The following is a 17,099-nucleotide window of genomic DNA, read 5'->3' on the forward strand; positions in this document are numbered from 1 at the left end:
GCTTCATGATTCAGTAATGGCAACCTAAACTTCTCTCTAAAGCCAGGCATGATGGCACATGGCTTTAATCCCAGTAGTCTAGAGGCAGAGGCAAATGGATCTTCGTGAGTTTGAGGCCAGCAGAGGCTACCTAGTGAGATTGTGTTTCAAATTAATGACCACCAAAATTCTATGTGAATAGTTAACTTTCCATTCTGAGTAAATTGAAGATACTGAAAGTGTAGGAGACAAAACCTGGGGAATTTAATGTTATGATGTTTACTTTGTTATACTTAGAACGACTAACATGCTGTCTACTAAGAATAAAAAAGGCGAGCTGTATCTGATAAAAGAAAATGTTAAGCATACAGACAAATTGCTAAGTAAGCATTGGTGGCTTGAAAAGGTACCTATTTTGAGATGTATAAATGAAGATGCAACTGGGAAAACAACAGAGCTTGAAGAAAGACTTCTGTGTAATCATGGAACAGGAATCTGATTTCCAGAAGGTGATAACCAATCCAGCATAGTCACATACAATACATCACTGTGGAAACAGAGAGAGTGTGCTCCCTAGTGTTCAGAGGTCAGCTATCTTAGTGTATTTGGTGAGGATCAAGGCAGGCCAATTAAATCTGTATCCAATAAATTTATAAGTAATTAGCAGGATGCCTAATAAGGAACAACATCTGAGCTTGATCTCTGACCTCCATATACATGCTCATTCACATACATGTTCACCCACACACACATATACACAGCACACACAAATAGACTAGTCAATATGTAAATGTTTTCAATACAAAAATAAATCAATAGATCGGTGAAAGGTATTATCTAAACCAAGATGGAATTAAAGTATTTTATTAAGAAAATACAGAATAGCTGAGTATTGGGTACATCTATAAAGCCTACACTTGGTGGCTGAAGTAAAGTTGTCACAAGTTTGAGGTATGCTTAGTCTACATTACAAGCACTACTAGGTTATCCAGCGCTATATAGTAATATTTTATCTTTAAAAAAACAGACATAAAAACAAACAAACAAAAAATTCAAGAAAAGGTAAAAGATAAGGAAGATACTGAATTAAAAGCATTTAGTGTCTTTGTTTTCATTTCTCTTTTTAGAAAAAGAGTAAAAATAAATTGGGGCTTTTAACACTTAAGTCTTGTCTGGGCAAAATAATGTCACCCTTAAATGCCCAGGCTCCCATCTCCAGACATTGAATATACTACCATATATGCCTTAAGAGACTTTGTAGATGTGACTACATTAAGGATGTTGAGAGCAGAGACTATCCTGAGTTGTCTGTGGGGCCCAATTTAGTCACAGGGCATAAAAGATAGAAACTTTTGGAGACGACATTACACTGAGGCAGGATGACTGTGGCCTGGAACTCTCATTTCAGAATTTTCGTCTCTAGTTTGTAAGCACAAAACTATGTACTGCTTTCAGCCTCTAAATCATGCAACTATTATAGCAGCAATAGAAAATCAGCATATCCTTTTTAATAATAATTGTTTTAATAAAAAGATGAATGGCCAATTGCTAGGCAGGAGGATAGGTAGGGCCGGCAGGGAGAGAATGAATAGGAGGAGAAATCTAGGCTTGAAAAGAAGAAGGGGAAAATGAGAGAAGAAGGAAAGGAGAACAAGGGAGACACCTGTGGCAGGAAACCAGGCAGATGCCAACCAGACATAGAGACATCAGGAAAAGAAGATATACAGAAAGAAGGAAGGTAGAAAACCCCGACGCAAAATGAAAGTATAAAGAGAAACATGTTAATTTAGGTAAAAGAGCTAGCCGAGTCAAGCATTCAAAACAAATAATAATTCTGTATGTTATGACTTGGGATCTGGCTGGTGGCCCAAAAGAAAGAGCCTGGTACAATAGTAAGTCCAAATCTACAAATAATCAATAAGTTGAATGCTATACAAGAATATTATATAGCTAGTTTTACATGTTTAACCGTGGTCTGTTTGCAAGAGACTCAGAAAAATGCAAGTTGAATCTAATACCAAGAAAAACTGTCCTAACAGACATATTAATGATGAGAATATTAGGGAAATGGCCTAGTTTTTTTCAACTTAATGTACAGAAGAGTCTCCTGTGAGGAGACCATTTCAGTCAAGGAAATACTTGCATCCTATTGGGCTATAAGCTTGTAAACATGTATGAGTGTGTTGAGGGATCAGCCCGCTGTGGGTGGTGCTGCTAGTGAACGGTTGGTCCTTGGAAGGACAAGAAAAGAGCTGAGGATGAACTGGAGGCAATCCAGTAAGCAGCATTCCTTAATGATTCTAGTCTATGCTCCTCCCTGAGTTTCTGCCCTGGCTTTCTTCAGTGATGGACTGTACTTGAGAAGTGTAAGCCAAAATGAAGCCTTTCCTCCCCCAAGATGCTTTTGAGCAGTGTTTAATCATAGCAACAGAAAAGCAAACTAGAACAAGAGATAAATGTGATATTATCCAGAAATAAAACCAATAATTCAAAATAGATAAAATCCATAAAACTGAGAGTTTAATTAGTCAATAAGTTAGCTTTGAAGTGAACAAAGCAAAAATTAATAGACACTCCCATGGTAACATCAAAACCTTATAACTTTAATGGAATTTTAACATTTCTTCCTTACTAATAAATTCAAAATCAATTCTTTTTTTATTTTTTATTTTTTTGGTTTTTCGAGACAGGGTTTCCCTGTGGCTTTGGAGCCTGTCCTGGAACTAGCTCTGTAGACCAGGCTGGTCTCGAACTCACAGAGATCCGCCTGCCTCTGCCTCCCGAGTGCTGGGATTAAAGGCGTGCGCCACCATCGCCCGGCCTTCAAAATCAATTCTAAGTTGTTCATTTCATTAAGCAATTCTATTTCATGATATGTAATAGGTTAATCTAGTGAACATGTGAGGAAGTCTTTTTGAGAAAATAATGTATTTAAATATACAGTGAAATTTTTGAGGCCATAGATAGTTATTAAACTGTACAAGATTCTGCTGACTCAAACAATGTGTAAATAGATAACTACTGTTAATATCAATATTATTGATGAAGTTTCACCAGTCTTGTATGCATCTTTTTGACAGTGACTTCTAAAAAAAGCTAATTTCCAATATATCTCTACCATACCCTCTGTCTGTCACACACACACACACACACACACACACACACGGAGAAATGGGGACTTAACTGGGTCAGTAATCTTGAGAGTAAATGTTATAAGAACTTAAATGCTACGAAATGGGATATCATTTATATATTAGGTACAAGAAATATGGCAAAGGCCGGGCGGTGGTGGCGTACGCCTTTAATCCCAGCACTTGGGAGGCAGAGGTAGGCGGATCTCTGTGAGTTCGAGACCAGCCTGGTCTACAAGAGCTAGTTCCAGGACAGGCTCCAAAAACCACAAAAAAACCCTGTCTCAAAAAAACGGCAATAAAGATCCATCAAAAATCTCAATAATTACTATATGTCTGACATTGTTTGAATACCTTATGTGTAAAACTCATTTAATTGCATGATAAACCTATATTTTAAATGATTGTACATTGCTATATTATTTATTCTGCACAATAAATATATAGGGCTGTGCCTCTGTGCTTTAGATGAATGCAAGACTGTTCGGTAATGTTAAGTAGTTAAGGAATGCTCTCGAACATACAGTACTGCAATTCACAGAGCCCATTTATGTAAAATGCTAAATTTTTTCATGCCCTTTTAAAAATGCTTTCCAGTGTCAAAAATGAGTTTTTGACAATCATGGAACGTAAACGGTGGATGACTTTAAATTATATTCCTTATCTATAAACTCTCAACCTGGAAATTCCTTTGTCATATGAAAGAGTGTTGTAATATTTTCCTATGGTAAATCATTTCCCAACATCATAAACTATTTTGTGTAACAACACAATGAAATTTTTTCAGAAAAACGCCAAACAAAGCAAGCTTTTTATCTCTGAACTAGTGTCTATTATATAGGAATATATCTCATGACTAAATAATATATCATCACTATTAAACTTGCATTGATCATTTTTTCAGATCTATTCCTTAATGTTAATCTGACTTATATTAAATTCGAGGGAATAGACAGTGTGGCTAATGTCACTGTGACGATGAGTCATGATGATTGGCAGCTGTCTGGAAGAATCTATCTTTACTTTGCTTTTCTACTCTCCTTTCTAGGAAAGATTTCTGTGTCCATAAGGATGAGCCATGTGATACTGTAGGTAAGTATTTTTGATAAGCGTTCATCTGAGGAACACTGGAGTACTTAAATGCTTGTGTTGCTTACATATGAAAAATTATTTGAGAGTGTTGACTTTGAAAAGATATTTTTGCAATGTCATGTATGTACACATATATATTGCTTCTATATGTTAAATCATGTTAACACTTCAGTTACAAATGAAACAATTTAAAGTCATACATAAACTATACACTAGAGATACTTTACGTATATTTTAAGACTATTTTCATTTCTTTTTTGCCTTTTCCAAAAGATACACAAACATATTCAACAACGTTTTATTTATGAGTGGATCATTCTCATCTTGCTTCCTCTGCGTCTGGCTGGTGATTTCATCTGCCTTTCCTCTTCCCAAAATTCTTCTAGTCTAGTCACTCCACCTATACTTCCTCCCTGGCTACTGAACAACCAGCATTTTATTAAACCAATATGAATGACAAATCTTTACAGTGTACAAGAGCATTATCCCACAGTAATTTACTGTTCTATCCTTTTAACTATGAGTTATACATATAGGATATGTATAGTATACATATACATATAGGATAGTTATACATATAGGACCTATATGTATATATACATATATATGTGTGCTTTTATACTTTAAAGTCTGTGGCTAGAGGTGTATTATGTTCATTGAAAAATGCTTTAGTTTATTATTGACTATTTAAAATTTTAAATTTCTTGCTTTTGGCAAATAGTAAGTATAAGCTTTTTCTATGTAAATGTTTGGGTTCTCTGTAAATAAGTGGCAAAATTAACTATTCAAAGAAGATAAAATACATTTATCCTAAATTAACATATCTAAATCTAATAACAAATTGAGTAATATTTATACTGGGATTCCTGGCTACTCACTGTAGTGGAAGAGATGATAGTAGATATTAGAAACCTCCATTCAACTTGAATAGATAATTTTGAATAAAGTAGTTTAAAGTCTACAACAAGCATTCAGCATACTTGTATGAGTTTAGCCATTATGAAGTGCTAGTGGGCATTCCATGAAGATGGTCACAGAAATGCAAATGGAATAGGTTCTGAAACATAGAGGTATTCCACCCCTGGCTGTTCATTCAAACACTAATAGATACTACAGTGAGAGTTGTTGCAAATTCAATTATACTCTTTCACTTTACCTTAAGATATGGAAATCTACCTAAGCAGCTCTTTAACCAAGTAAGAAGCTTAATTATACCAACATTCCCATACATCAGATAAAAATCCACTATGGTCAGCATCCTGATTTTAGATGTGTGAGATCCTAGACAGAAAATTCTCACAGGTATTTTTTCTCAATTTAGCCTGAGGTAAGTTCTTAGAAACAAAAGCAAAAAGCAACTAAATTGTTGCCAAAATTTCACATCACAGGACTCTCCTCTAACCCAATGGCTAATATATTTCTCCTTCGAAATCTCTTAATGTGGGCCTCCAGAGTCCTCATTCCTCTCAGAATTTCAGTTTTCCAGCCTCTTACTAGAGCAACCGATGAAGCTTTGCCTAAAGCATTCAACTGCTTTTCTAATCCTAAATCCCAAGTCTTCTGTACTCCCCAAAAAACACTGTCAGGGGTTTCACAGCAGTGATACACTCTAGTAAGAGCTTCTGTATTGGAGACTTTCTCTTGGTGTGATAAACACCTCAATCAAGGCTACTTATGTAATAAAGCTTGTTTTGGCTTGTGGTTCCAGGAGGATAAGTGTTCATCATGGTGACAAAATATGGCAATAAGAGACAAGCGTGAAGGCAGGAGTAAAAGTTATAGCACTAATCTTGAACCACAAGCATGAAACAGAGAAAACAAGAAGTATTTGGTGGTTCTAGTGAGAATGGTTCATATGTTCATCTTTTTGATTATTTGGTCCCCAGCTGCTCGATTTGTTTGGGAAGGATGAAAAGATGTGACCTTGTTGGGAAGGTGTGTCAAAAGACTTGCAGCTTTCTGGCATTCCCTTTCTTTGCTTGCTGTTTGTGGATCAAGATGGAAGCTCTTAGCTGTTCCTGACACCATGCCCTGGCTCTATCATCAGAGGCTCCAACCCTCTGAAACTATAAGCCCAATTGAGTGCTTTATTTTTTAATTTTTCTTGATCATGCTGTTTATTTCAACAATAAAAATGCAACTAAGACAAATGGCATGAGTATTTAAGCTGTCAAAGCTAGCCTCCAGTGGCATACTTCCTCCAATATTCTGAACCCTCTAAATCTCCCCAAACAGTGCCAACAGCTGAGAAGCAAGGGCTCAATACATAAGACTATAGGAGACATTGTTATTCAATTCTCCAAATGGGTTACTGAAATTCCTCATTATCACTGTGCTGGGGGTCAGTTAATGATTTTAAATCTAATAGTATTTTGTTTGCTTGCTTGTTTGTTTTATGGATTTGATTATTTCTACATTTGATGCATACCTATTTACCATTTTAGTAATATTCTAGTTTTGAATTTTTCTTTAATAAGTATAAATTATCTGCCCTTAGCTCTTCTAATTAGTATTATTTTTAAAGTCAATTTAGTTGGATATTAGAATAGTTTGGTTCTTGGTTTCATTTTCTTAGACTGCTTTTTTCCAATGCTTACTGTTAAGATGCTGTCATTGGGCATGAGGTATATTTCTTAGAGACAGTAAAATGATGGGTCATGCCTTGTGTTCATGGATTCAGGACCATCCACTGGAGAATAAGTAACCCCTAGTGACCACTCCCCCAAACGATAATGATTCTTACTCCAGCAGAAGCTATAAACTACCATTAAGCTCATATTCTTATTTATACTTTTAATATGTTTTGAATCGAAATAGAATTGAATTACATTTCATTAAACCATTCCCATGTTAGACATTTCTGACAGAGTAGTACTGGACAGTCTTTGTCTTAGAATTTTTATGGTGTCACAATAAAATTCCGAAAACAATGTGGTTTAAAAGCAATAAAAGTCTATTTCTCAGTGTTCTGGAAAGTCCAAGGTCAAGACACCAGTATATTTGATGAAATGTTTTATCATGGCCTTTTTCTCTTTCTGTCTCATGAATGGCACCTTCTAGCATGTGATTCTCTTGTCTCAACATGCCAGGATTGATGGTGCCACCATGCTTGGCTTCTTTATAGTGATATATCTACAATGTTAGCTTAAATGATGAGCTAACACACTAAATACTACCACAGTGCTTTACCTATTAATATAAGATTTAAAGAGGTAGTGGAGAAATATCATGAGACCAATTTCTTAAATGATATTAGCCTTTAATATTTCCTTTTATAAATGACACTGGTGGTGGATTATCGATGAGTAAGTGAGATAGAAATAAACAGACAAACAGCTTGTCTTCGTCCAAATCATATTCACCAAAGTTTAAAGTTGCTTTTTCATAACTGCCAAATCCTGGAAGCAACTGAAATACTCTTTAGAAAGCAAATGGGTAAGCAATCTGTGGAAAAGAGCATTATAAAAAAAAGTCATCCAGCAATGGTAAAGAAGGAGCTGTTGGTCTACATCAGTGTTTGGGAGGACCTAAAAGCGAGCTGAATGAAACAAAGACTCTTAAAAGTGACAGAGGTCATGACTACGTGTCTGGGATGATCTTTTGAGGGCAAACATGGCGGCACATACGACAGATCAGATTCTGGGTTTCACTGGAGGAGCAAGCTGACTTTGTCTTCTTTAATTCTTGGCCCATGTTGGGTATTTTCTTAGGTGCTGTCCAGAACATAAGTCACACATTTTTTTGTCTATTTTGGCAAGACGTGCTGTGGAGATAAGACTTGGACACATGATTCTAACAAAGAAGAGTAAAGCTTGCTGTCCTTTATTTACTTCTCAAGACCTTACAGCTCAAAATTGATATTAATTTTCATTTCTACTGGAAACTGTTTAAATGCAGCTTAAACACCGAATACTGAAACATAATTAAACATCTTTCTCCTCAAAACAAAATCATATTAATTGGAAAAATCTACATTTTCCATGTAGTTATTACAGTTATTCTTAGGAACGTTGAGGATTGGCAACTTGGTGCAGAGCATAGGTTACCCAAAGTCATCCATAGAAGTGACATTTGCTAAGTGTCTCTTAGAAGACAGCATCGTCTCTCTGAACTTTTTAAGAATTCACTATGATAGAATATAGTTAATTATTTTTACAAATAAAGGCAAATGGATGTAATATTTAAAGTTACCATGTTTCTGGCAGGGTCCCATGTGCTTGGAATTCAGCGTCTAATCAATTAGAGTTCCTGTTCCCCTGGGCAAGTATTATCAGTGTGAAGACTGTTTTAGAGAGAACAAAACTTACCCAAATCACAGCCTAGCTTGAAATTAAGAGCCAGTTGGATTTTATTTGACACAGGAGCACAAATCATCAATTTTAGACAAGTTATAAAACTAGCTTTATTGGGGTATAATCGGTATCCAAAATCTGCCTCTATTTAAAGCATATAGTTTGATCAGTTTAGAAATGTCAGTTTGTAAAATCTTAATTTTCATTACTTTGCCTACTTTATACTTCAGAACATAGATTGTGAATGAACTAGTCCATTTGGAATTTTAAAATATTGAACACTTTTGGGGGACCTCATAAAACTAAAATTGTACCTGAATTTACATTTGGAATCACTTATCCAGCAAGGACATATTTTACTTTACAAATTATAGCAAAATATTATATTAATTCAGGCAGTGGTGATGCACACCTTTATTCCCAGAACTCCATGAAACTGAGACCAGCCTGATCTACAGAGGGAGTTCCAGAACAGCCAGAACTATACAGTGAAAAACAAAACAAAACCCAAAAACCAAATAATTGTATTAGGCTTATATTTATAATACTGTAATCTCTAGTCTCTTTATATAATAAATAAATATATTTATAATCAGAGATTTAATAATACACGTTTATAATTGTAATTGTTTTAACATTGTAATAGTATTCAGATTTCTTTACTTAAGTAGATGTTGATTATACTGAGAACAAAGCAACTTCTGAAGTAAGATTTATTAAAAATAGACACTGTGATGGGAGAATAATAAGCAACCCATTTGAAACTTGAGTGTTTCCATACTTATAAAAGCCTTCTATCAGTGTTTTGACTAAGAAAGCAGTTTCTACGGTTTTGGTAGCATGGTGTTTGTCCCTGTTCAATACCTTTGGGATATGCTTATGTTATAACGTTATAAACATGTATTAGCCAAAATTCCTGATTTATATGCAATCAGAACACAAATGTTTTCCATCTGTATGCTTAGCATTACTTCACACAGATTAATTCTGACTAATCTTAACCTTTCTGAAAGTCAGGCTGTTCATCTCGAAGGCAGATGAAATCTTTAAAATCAGTTCATTTCTTTTGCTTGCTTGCAAGTCAGCTCATGGAGGGTGCGTGATAACTCTGAGTAGTTACCCAGTAGGAAATACAGATTTCCAGCCAGCTTTGTGGAGACTCAACAGTAAGTTTCTGAGACGGAATTGCTTGTGTAGTTCACCACACATGGCTTTCCCAGTGGGCTACAACACTGCACTTTCTGGTTCAACAGGAGATGGATTAAGAATTTCAGGTTTTCTATTTTGTGCATGGGTTACAAGCGTTAAGTCAAGTCAGCAAGCATAGACAGTGTAATCTGATTCAATTTGAACTTGTAGCATCTGAAAGTTTAATCTTCCAAAAGTCACGTGGCCTCCTCTGATAGTCTCAGGAGGACTTAGAAGCTCACATGAAAGAGAAAGATGTAGAAGGTAACGGATGAGTACAAAATCGCCTTTCTCATTGCTTTACTGAAGAGAGGAGGATTCTCCTCAAGACCACAGAAAGAGCTGGCTGGGCCTGCATTCTCTGCTGTGACCTCCTTCCCTTATTTCCCAAGTTCAGGCTATTCCTACGTGCTCACTTGAACCATCCTTTACTTCCTTCTTTCTGCGTAGCAGTACGATTTTGTCAGAAGCAGAAACAGGTGTGTGAGCGGTAAAGCCTAGTGTACACATTTAGCACTCCAAAACTTGGGGCGTTCAGAATGGTTCATTGAGAACTATGAAGAATAATAACTGACTACTCAGAGTAGAAAACTGGAATGGCCGTTCTGAGGCTAACTGCTACCCCTGGCCCCAGAGAACTGGGTGGGTTAAGCAAGGTGGATGAAGAGGTTGCTGGTCAGAGCTGTCTTCCTCAGCAGGATGAGCAAGAAGGGTGTGCACTGGGGTGAGAGAGAACAAAAATATGGAAGCTTCATCATGGGAGTAAGAAATTTATGATTTTAGAAATGATCACACATGCCCTCACTGAAATAGCCATTGATACTTGGAAGAAAGGAAAAATAAAAAGGTTTGACGCTCTGTAGAGACCTACCTTGGAAGATAATATTGCAGACTTGAGAATGCCTAGGTGAAAAGAGGGGCTAAGGAGGAAAACATGCTTGCCACATTTGAGAAATAACCAACCTTAGCCACTGTAGCTGGACAGAAAGAACGAATCATTCTAGGAAATTTCAGGTTTTATGTATCACCCTTTGGCAACAGGGATAAGTAGGTGGCTTTAACCGCTCTTGTCAGAGAAGTCCTCTGTGTTCTGGATACTACCTCTATCTCTACCATTCAATCACATTTCGCTACCTGTGTGTGTGTGGCGCAGCATCCTGTTGCAAGGTTCAAACAGTTCTTTCTAATTCTCTGAGCGTTCCTTCATTTTCATTTTATCCTGTCGGTTTCTGTCACATTGACTCTTAGATGAGGCCAGACTTTCCTAAATGGTCTTGACTCATATTGCTCTGTGGCCTCATCTGAAAACTGAAGGGGTAGGTTGTGAATTCATTCTTCCTTCTCTGCTTTTGCTTGTCTGCATCTTTCCTGAAATTCAAATCATATCTTTCTTTTTCTCCAACTCTCTAAACATTTGCTCCATTTAAACACTGGCTAGTGCCACATTCAGAGTTGCCAGGAGTCTCCACTGCAATCTTGTCACTGTGTAAAGCACAACAAGGCAATCCAAGTCCAACTCGTTCCCAGATACGTTTTTGACATGTTCAGTTAACAGCAACAGAATAGTCTGTCCTCAAAAACCCCAGAAAGACCAATGCTGGAAGATGGCTGGTGGAGGCGGCAACTGCCTGGCCTCCTCCAGTTCCGGTTGCAGGACAGATCAGGGATGTCCTGTCTAACATAAAGACTTGATCTTCTCTGCATCTCTGACACAGGAAAGGTCATCATCTAGCCTGCTTGGAATTGAAAGATAAATAAAATGGGGAGGCTTCTTGGGGTGTCTTTTTGTTTTGTTATTCTAGAAACAGGCCCTGTATTCTTTTCCATGTTTTCCTTACCTTTGGTAAAGGTAGTTCAAAGCATGATTGGCCTTTAAGTGTGGTGTGTCCATGGGGGAAATGACTTCCAGAGGATCTTACCCAGCCACCCCTTGGTGCACCTCTTGCACTTACATAATTGCATAATTACCTTTTCTCCTCGTGGATTATCTCTGCTCTTTCATTTACTTTCGACTTGTATGAAGGTTGCATGTATTTCTATGCTCGTATGTAAGGTATTGTTTCTTTTTATGCAAGCTGCAAGTTTTTCATCTTTTAAAATAGTTTAGTTCTGGTGTTCTGGAATTTTTTATGTCTGTTCTAAAGAGAAGTTTCCTTAATGAGAGAAGAGAACTATCCTGATCTGTGGGTTTAAGGACAAATGTTTCGATTCTTGTTAGGGATTATGCTGGTTTAGTAACGTAATGCTTGCAGGTTCTCGTCCAAGATGGCTAACTTCAGTAGCATTGAGTAGTTGACTGGATTTCCAGTATCCGGCTTGGTTTTTCTCTTGCTGAGTGCATCTTAAGTTGATCTCCCCCACAATTAAGGCTCAGGTAACATTGTGGAAGAGAAGGCAGAAAGATTGCAGGAGCCATATGCTGAGGGAGCTTGATGTGAGTTTGTGTCTCCAGGAATGTCAGAAGCTATACCCATAAATCCTCACCAGCCTGACTTCCAGAACATGAACTGGGCAAGAATGACACCAATAGGCACTGATGCTATCAGGAACAACAAACACAGCACAGACCTCAGTTTCTGTAGGACTGCTGACCCAGACATGGTACTTGGTATCCGCCCTAGGCCAGACAGCACAAGAGTCCCTGTCACAGCACAGCCCTCCACTCCCAACATGGCCACAGGATGTGGCTGAGAGGTCATGTGCTTTTTATCATATGTTCAAATGTCTTTTGTTTTATCTTGATGGAGGAAGGTCATTGGTTAATTAAATAAAGAAGCTGCTTGCCCTGATAGGTTAAAACATAGATGGGAGGAGTAAACAGAACAGAATGCTGGGAGGAAGAGGAAGTGAGGTCAGACTCGACAGCTCTCCTCTCAGGGGCAGAGGCCTCAGAGAGACACAATGCTCCACTCTTGCGGGCAGAAACGAGAGCTCTGCTCTCTGAGGCACACGCGATGAAGCTCCGACCCAGGATGGACGTAGGCTAGAATCTTCCCAGTAAGCGCACCTTGGGGTGCTGCACACAGATGATTAGAAATGGGCTAAATTAATATGTGAGAATTAGCCTAGAAAAGAATGGGCCAAGCAGTGTTTAAATGAATACAATTTGTGTGTTGTTATTTCGGGGCATAAGCTAGCAAGCGGCTGGGGTGCTGGGGACGCAGCCCCACCGCTCCTTATTACTACATTATCTTATTTTTTATTCTGGGTTTTATGTTTCTGGCCCAGTGGAGAATTTCTTTGCTTGGTTTTAATTCTCTATCTTGAGGCCATATTTGGTGATACCTACCCTTTCCTATTGTTTTCTCCTCCTCACCTGCTGGGTGATGCCAGCAGCTGGTTCCCTTCTCATAATGCCTTTCTGGTTTTTCCCTCCTTAACGTATCTTTTTCTCCCTATACTAATATCTTCCATACTTCCACACATCTTAGTGTCCCATTTTAAAATGGGTGCTTTTGTGGCTCACATTCCTAAAAGTATGTTGAACATATTTAAATGGACTCTCTTGTTTATTACATATCACGATTTTGACTGCAATAAATCTCTAGAAATATTAGAATACAAGCTATGGGGTAAATACGTTACCCAAATTTCTCCCAAAACCCTGTGCTGGGAAAGCCAGGATGTCAAATTCAGGTGGTCCAGCCAGTCATAAAAGCAGCAGTTCTGGAGGAGGAACACTTAGTTCTGTTTGTGTTTATCTTTCTGTTCAGATACAAGCTCTGATTTCATTCTGAGTCTTTTGTGAATGAATCCTACATCACTTCAAGAGTTTCCTGTGGTCCTCCTTAGGTATATCTTAGCACAGTTATCTTTGTTCAAAAGAAAGATTCGCCTGCATCCTGCTACGTAACTTCGTTCAGATGGGAAACTAGAAAACTGTTTTTGTTTGCTTTACATTTCAAGGATTCTTTCCATTTACAGTGCTGTAACATAGGTCTGTATTGCGTCTCTCTTTAATAACAGCTGTGATAAATCCTTCCCCTCCCAATCCGCAGACCTCATTATAATAGGGAACACATGGGCTCTTGAAGAGACGGCAAAAATGTGGCCTTTGAAACAAAGTAATACAATTTGTTTAAGTGGTAACAAGTGCTCTCCATAACATGTAAGGAGAAGGCATGGCCTTGATCTGCCAAATTAGGGTCAATAAATTTCAAATTTACCAAGCACTAGTTGGTCTGTCTGACTTTACACATCAGTAGAATAGGAGCAGAAGGTCATTTTCAATTATTAAACCATAACTGGGTCTATGAGAAGTTGCAATTACTAATCAAATTTATAAAGATGATTACTGTGCTTAAAAGTTTTAAAGTTCTCACTATAAACATATGAATTTGGGAAATTGGAAACAGGGAGAAAGTTCACCCATAGTCTTAGCACTTTGTACAGCTGCTATTACTGAATTACCACATATTTAGTTATTTTCTCCTCCCTGTAATATGTGGAAGTAATGGATTCAAAATATGCCCACAATCTTTCCTCTTTGTAAATACACAGTCATCCCTTGAATACTTTCTATCATTTCCTATGCACATATATTTCATGTTATAAATGTCTTCATAGCATATGTAATAATATTAATTGACATCTTTTTGTAAGCACACTGTGAGTCCGTGATTTGCTACACCCTTGTGATTGTAGACTTCTGTGCTCCAGGACTCTCAAAGCAATCATTTTCTGCTCTGCTGTGTTACATGCTGGTGCAGAGGAATATGACAGTGCTGGCTATTTCGCTCCTCTCACTCTTTGGCTTTAAACCACGGTTTTTCCCACTGTGTTTATCAACTCTTCCTTCATAGATGAATCATGTGTGCTTTACCACAGCACAGTTTGTTTCGCCTTGATTCTCCCCACATTTTCTATGGAGGCTGATTGTCCTTCAAACGTTCCTAAGTTCATTCTGACATCAAATTTCTTTCCTTTTTTTTTTTTTTAAAAATTGAGCTCTACATTTTTCTCTGCTTCTCTCTCTGCCTCTCCCCTCCCCTTCAATCCTCTCCCAAGGTCCCAATTTACTCAAGAGATCTTGTCTTTTTCGACTTCCCAAGTAGATTAAATCCATGTATGTCTCTCTTAGGGTCCTTATTGTTGTCTAGGTTTTCTGGGATTGTGATTTGTAGGCTGGTTTTCTTTGCTTTGTGTTTAAAAACCACTTATGGGTAAGTACATATAATAAGTGTCTTTCTGGGCCTGGTTTACCTCATTTAAAATGATGTTTTCTAGCTCCATCCATTTGTTGGCAAATTTCAAGATGTCGGTTTTTTTTCTGTTGTGTAGTACTCCATTGTGTAAATGTACCACATTTTCCTTATCCATTCTTCAGTCGAGGGGTATTTAGGTTGTTTTAAGGTTCTGGCTATGACCATAAAAGCTGCTATGAACACAGTTGAGCACATGTGCTTGTGGCACGATTGAGCATCCTTTGGATATATACATAAAAGTGTTATTGCTGGGTCTTGAGGAAGGTTGTTTCCTAATTTTCTGAGAAATAACCACACTGACATCCAAAGTGGTTGTGCCAGCTTGCATTCCCACCAGCAATGCAGAAGTCTTCCCTTTACCCCACAACCTCTCCAGCATAAATCGTCATCAGTGTTTTTGATCTTGGCCATTATTACAGGTGTAAGATGGAATCTCAGAGTTGTTTTAATTTGCATTTCTCTGATGACTAAGGATGTTGAGCATTTCCTTAAGTGTCTTTCAGCCATTTTAGATTTCTCTTTTGAGAATTCTCTGTTTAGGTCTGTACTCCATTTTTTTATTGGATTATTTCTTCTTTTGATGACCAATTTCTTGAATTCTTTGTATATTTTGGAGATCAGACTTCTGTCTCATGTGGGGTTGGTGAAGATCTTTTCCCAATCTGTAGGCTGTCCTTTTGTCTTGTTGCTAACGTCAAATTTCTTATTCAACAAACTCTGCGGAGTTCTTTGACTTAAAATGCCAGAGACATTTTAATGCCCTGGCTTTCTGCGTGCGTGCATAGAACCATTAACATTTAAAAAAGCTCTGACAATTTAAATCCCTCAATTCCACTCTCTGGTAACAGTCATAATATTTTATTTTAATTACACACACTGCCCCTGTACAGGATTTTAATATGTATCATTGGCTGGTCTGGAATGGATACTTAGACCAGACTGGCCTGCAATTCATAGAGAACCACCTGCCCCTGCTTCCCAAGTACTGGATTTAAAAGGCACACACCTCTTCGTTTGGCATTGTCTACTTTTGCATGTGTGTATGTGCTGTTGGGGGTGCAGGCTATGAATAGACCAGCACAAGTGTCTGCAGAGTCCAGAGAGGGTATCTTCTCCATGAGCAGGAGCTACTGCTACCTTCTCAGGTCCTCTGCAAGAGCAGCCAATGCTCTTAACTATGGAGCAATCTCTGCAGTCCCGCGTTTCTTTATGGATGACTACATTTTCCCCCTTACTCTATCCTGTTCTTCATATTATTTTCAGGTTCCTCTGTCTTGTTTCTTTGCTCACACAGAGATTCCTGCACATCTTTCCCTTCTTCCACATGCAGTGTACAGCTGATAAATATGCTCTATTCTTTCTCGACACCTGATCAGCAGATCACGAGCAAAGCCTGTGGGTTTCAGTCACTAGGTTGCCTGGCCCCCAGCTGCTCCATTATCAGTATGAGTATTATCCGTATCAGTGCTACTCCAGATATGCTCTCCCACGTCCGCTGAACCCATTTTTGTTCTTCCGCTCATTTATATTAGGTAGCCCTTAGTCCTTAATTAACTCACTTGCAAATTTTCTTCAATGGATTTTTTTTTCAGCCTTTTGTTCCCCTTCAGAGGTACTGCCTCTCTTTCATCCAGGATGCCCGCACCAGCCAGTAGCGTCTTCTTTGCCTTCAGTGTGCAAGAATTTCAGAAAGCTTGAAATTATTATGTCCCTTGACATAATTAGCTGCATCTACTAAGGGGAGGAGGAACCCTCCAGCAATAATCACACAACTGGGAACCTAGAGTTATTCCACTTACAAATCTCAGTATGACATTTGAAATCTTGGATAGTTCCGTTAAGGTTAGAAAATTACAAAATATAAAAGAGGGGCATGGGAAGAAGGCTCAGTTCAGTTCTGTCTGTGAATGCATGACGATCTGAGTTCAGATACCATGCTCCTGTGTACAAATCTCGGAGAGGCAGTGCGTGTCTATAACTCTAGGGATGTGGCAATAGATAGATCCCTGGAGCTCGTTAGCCATACTGCTTAGCTGAACCAATGCACCCAAGCGTGGTGAGAGAGCCTAATTCAAAAGTGAAGGTGGGAAACAATTGAAAAAGACTTCTGACCTCAGTCCTCTGACATTCATATTCAGGTGCACATGCACACACATGTTTACATACATGCCTCACACAGACAGAAAAATAAGAAATATAAACAGTAACCATCC

The 17,099-nt window shown here is 38.0% G+C and overlaps 1 protein-coding gene across 1 annotated transcript in view; it reads left to right on the forward strand.

Moving 5' to 3' along the window:
• Adamts19 (ADAM metallopeptidase with thrombospondin type 1 motif 19) overlaps positions 1-17,099 on the forward strand; it is a 177,927-nt gene that overhangs the window by 60,047 nt on the left and 100,781 nt on the right. Inside the window, exon 7 of the mRNA XM_005356385.3 lies at positions 4,159-4,202. Coding sequence (XP_005356442.1) covers positions 4,159-4,202 — 44 coding nt within the window. The remainder of the gene's footprint in view (positions 1-4,158; positions 4,203-17,099) is intronic.

Source organism: Microtus ochrogaster, chromosome 18 (genome assembly GCF_000317375.1).
Source record: "Microtus ochrogaster isolate Prairie Vole_2 chromosome 18, MicOch1.0, whole genome shotgun sequence".
NCBI classification, from domain to species: domain Eukaryota; kingdom Metazoa; phylum Chordata; class Mammalia; order Rodentia; family Cricetidae; genus Microtus; species Microtus ochrogaster.